The sequence below is a fragment of the Olea europaea genome, chromosome 7 (assembly GCF_002742605.1).
Source record: "Olea europaea var. sylvestris chromosome 7, O_europaea_v1, whole genome shotgun sequence".
Taxonomy (NCBI): domain Eukaryota; kingdom Viridiplantae; phylum Streptophyta; class Magnoliopsida; order Lamiales; family Oleaceae; genus Olea; species Olea europaea.
Genome location: NC_036243.1, coordinates 22,601,952 through 22,604,868, shown reverse-complemented (window position 1 = coordinate 22,604,868; position 2,917 = coordinate 22,601,952). Strand labels below are relative to the sequence as shown.

The 2,917-nt window shown below is 44.1% G+C and overlaps 1 protein-coding gene across 1 annotated transcript; it reads left to right on the top strand.

Annotated features, from left to right (window-relative positions):
* Window positions 1-271: 271 nt before the first annotated feature.
* On the top strand, window positions 272-1,840 carry LOC111397458 (F-box/kelch-repeat protein At5g26960). Its single transcript, XM_023024401.1, has one exon. It carries the CDS (start codon window positions 326-328, stop codon window positions 1,553-1,555), a length of 1,230 nt encoding a protein of 409 aa, XP_022880169.1. The 5' UTR covers window positions 272-325; the 3' UTR covers window positions 1,556-1,840.
* The last annotated feature ends 1,077 nt before the right edge of the window (window positions 1,841-2,917 follow it).

The following is a 2,917-nucleotide window of genomic DNA, read 5'->3' as shown; positions in this document are numbered from 1 at the left end:
AAATAATTAAATTTTTAATTTTTGGGGTCAATTGACGGTTTTGGTGGTCAAACAAACGGAAATCTTCATTTTGGACTGATCGTGCGTATTTTTTAGAAGTTTGGTACCTCCGGTGGCACAAACTAAAGATTTTGGCAAAGTCTGCTAATAAACGAAAGGTTTGGTATCTCAACTGCAATTTTTCCAAAAGTAATTACTTCTATTCACTTTTTATATTTAACCAAACATGGCCTTAAGTAGCCACATTTTGTCTGTTTTTGGTGGCCTAGCTGATAATGGCTCAAGGCCCCCTCACTAATCTTCAAAAATCCATATCAATTCCCCCATGTCATCAGACACCAACACCTGCAACTCTCGACACTTCTCATGGCTCATGAAATCTTGTTTCCCCAACCAACAAAACCACCACCAACCCTCCCCCATCTCCGCCGCCGCCGCCGTCGCCACTATATCTGCTCTCCCAGATGACCTTATCTTAGAATGTCTCTCTAGAGTTGATCAATCTTCCCTCCTTTCCCTCCCTTTCGTTTGTCGCCGTTGGGCTCACCTCATCAATTCCCCCTCCTTCCACCACTTGCGCCACCACCGCAATCTGTTATTCAATACTATCTTCTCCATTTACATTTCCCGGTCAGCCCTTTTCGCCGCCAGCCTCCGCATGAGCCACCAGTTTGAATTACCCACTTGGAAAGTATCCACCTTTATCCCTTCCAGTTCTTCTTTACATTTGGAAAGTGGATCAGTTTTCTCTTTGTTTTCACATTACAGATTGGTCTCAATTGGCCGGAAAATATACATAATTGGCCGGACGGCGATGCTTCGGTGTGACACGTGGACTGGCACTTTGGTCCCCAAGGCAGGGATGGGTTTTCCGAGGAAGAAGTTTGCTGCTGCGGAGGTGGCAGGGAAAATCTACGTTGCTTGTGGCTCAGCCCGGTCGGAAGCGGTGGAGGAATACGACCCGGATGAGAATGAGTGGCGCGTGGTGTCCCATGCACCGAGGAGGAGATACGGGTGCATTGGAGCCGCCATTGATGGTGTGTTTTATGTAATTGGAGGGTTAAAGATTGGCGTGGCGGGGAACGAGGCGGCCCATGTGTACGCCAGCTCAATGGATTTATACGACGTGGAGGCGCGTGGATGGCTAAGGAGCAGAGCAGTTCCCGGTGGTGGCTGTGTGGTGGCGGCCTGCGCAGCAAATGGGCATTTATACATTCTATCAAGCCATGCAGTGGAGCTTTCGTTCTGGAAATTCAACGGGTCCAGAAAATCCGGCGAGTTTGGGGAGTGGCGGAGGATTAAGCCTCCTCCGCTGCCAGCGCAGGTGAGGCTGGATAGCACGGTGGGGTTCAGCTGCGTCGGGGTGGAGAACACGTTGGTGCTTATACAAGTAGTGGGTTGCATAGATGACTTATTAAGGAGGAGTGGGCGGAGCGAGAGGGGATTAAAGGAAGGACTGGTATTGGTATATGACTGCGCCACCGGAGAGTGGAGTAGAGCGGCGGACTCGCCGGCGGTGCTTCGACGCGCCGCCTGTGTTTGTGTGGAGTGTTAGCGTGTACTCTAAGGAGACTGGGCTGTCACGGGGTGGTCTAGCGCATCGGACGAAACTTTTGACTTTTTGGGTAAATTCGAGAAAAAGGAGCGTTTTCATTGGTTGAGGGGTTGGAGGCTATTGGTGGTAATTATGGTTAATATGGAGGGGGATTGTGTTTGAATATTTTCATGATTAAATGTGGGCCATGCTTAAAATTTGTATGGTATGGGTCATTCAACTACATGTGATGGATGTAGAAAGAATTTTATTGATAATTTTGGCATCCTAGGTGGTTGTTATTCTTAAATTTATTTTTTGAATGCAAATCACCATCTTATTTTTAGTGTGTTTTTACGCTTCACTAGAGAAGATTGAGGGGGTTAAAATGTTCTAATCATAGGATATATAGAACTCACAAGAATATATGGGAGGGGATGTAAATCTGACTTCCAAAAATCCAACGAATGTAGAGAAAACAGTAAATGAGAAAATGTTATCTATCATATGAAAAAAGAATAGACTGGAGATAGTTAAGTTTGGGGTTGTATCAGAGCACGTAATCAACAAGTAATGTCTAAGAATAATTCTGGCTAGCCTTGTACGGGTCAGACAAGTGCTGAGGTGGGTAATTATTTTAAAATTAAAAATAAAAATTCACCCATCCCCTTGTATGGGTCATATGTGTGAGTGACCTATACAGTCAGCTCGGTTCAAGGTCTAATTGTCTATGCTCCTGATAATGATGTTGTTCGTAGTATTTAGTAGAAAGGGAGTCAATAATTTGATTCTTCTCATGGTATCTACACCTGTTACCAACACCACCATGCACCACTACCTCTATTAGAGTTGCTCATCATATATTTCACAAAGTTATATCCGTTTTGGTGTTCAATGCTATCAATTGAAGGTACTGACATCTCAAAGCTCCACCACTCTCCATCATCGAATTCCATTTCTCTCACCACCACTCTCTATTGGTGTCAGAAAAACTTCACTTGGGACCTCACAACTTATCTACGTCTATTTGTATGATGATAACAACGTCGATTCTACTCAGTTTTGGGTCCTTGAAAGTATACTCTTTTTGTTGTAGTAATGGTGTTGAAATTTTTTAGATTTGAACTTGTGTCCACTGTGGTGGTGACAATGGTCAGTGTTGATGATGAAACTTTTAAGGCTTGAACTCGTATGCAATGTGGTGGTGTTGATGCTCAATGCTAATGGGGTAGACGTATGTGGTGGCAACGATGGTGTAACAATAAATGTTACAAGTGATGATGACGATAACAAAGTAACAATAAATCTTACAAGTGACAGTGGAAGAGCTACAATGAAAATGGACGACAGTGTGTAAGACAATTTGTTGTATTTGGTGGTGTT

Coding starts and splice junctions, on each gene's coding strand:
- LOC111397458 (XM_023024401.1), top strand. CDS start 326: ATGTCATCAGACACCAACACCTGCAACTCTCGACACTTCTCATGGCTC.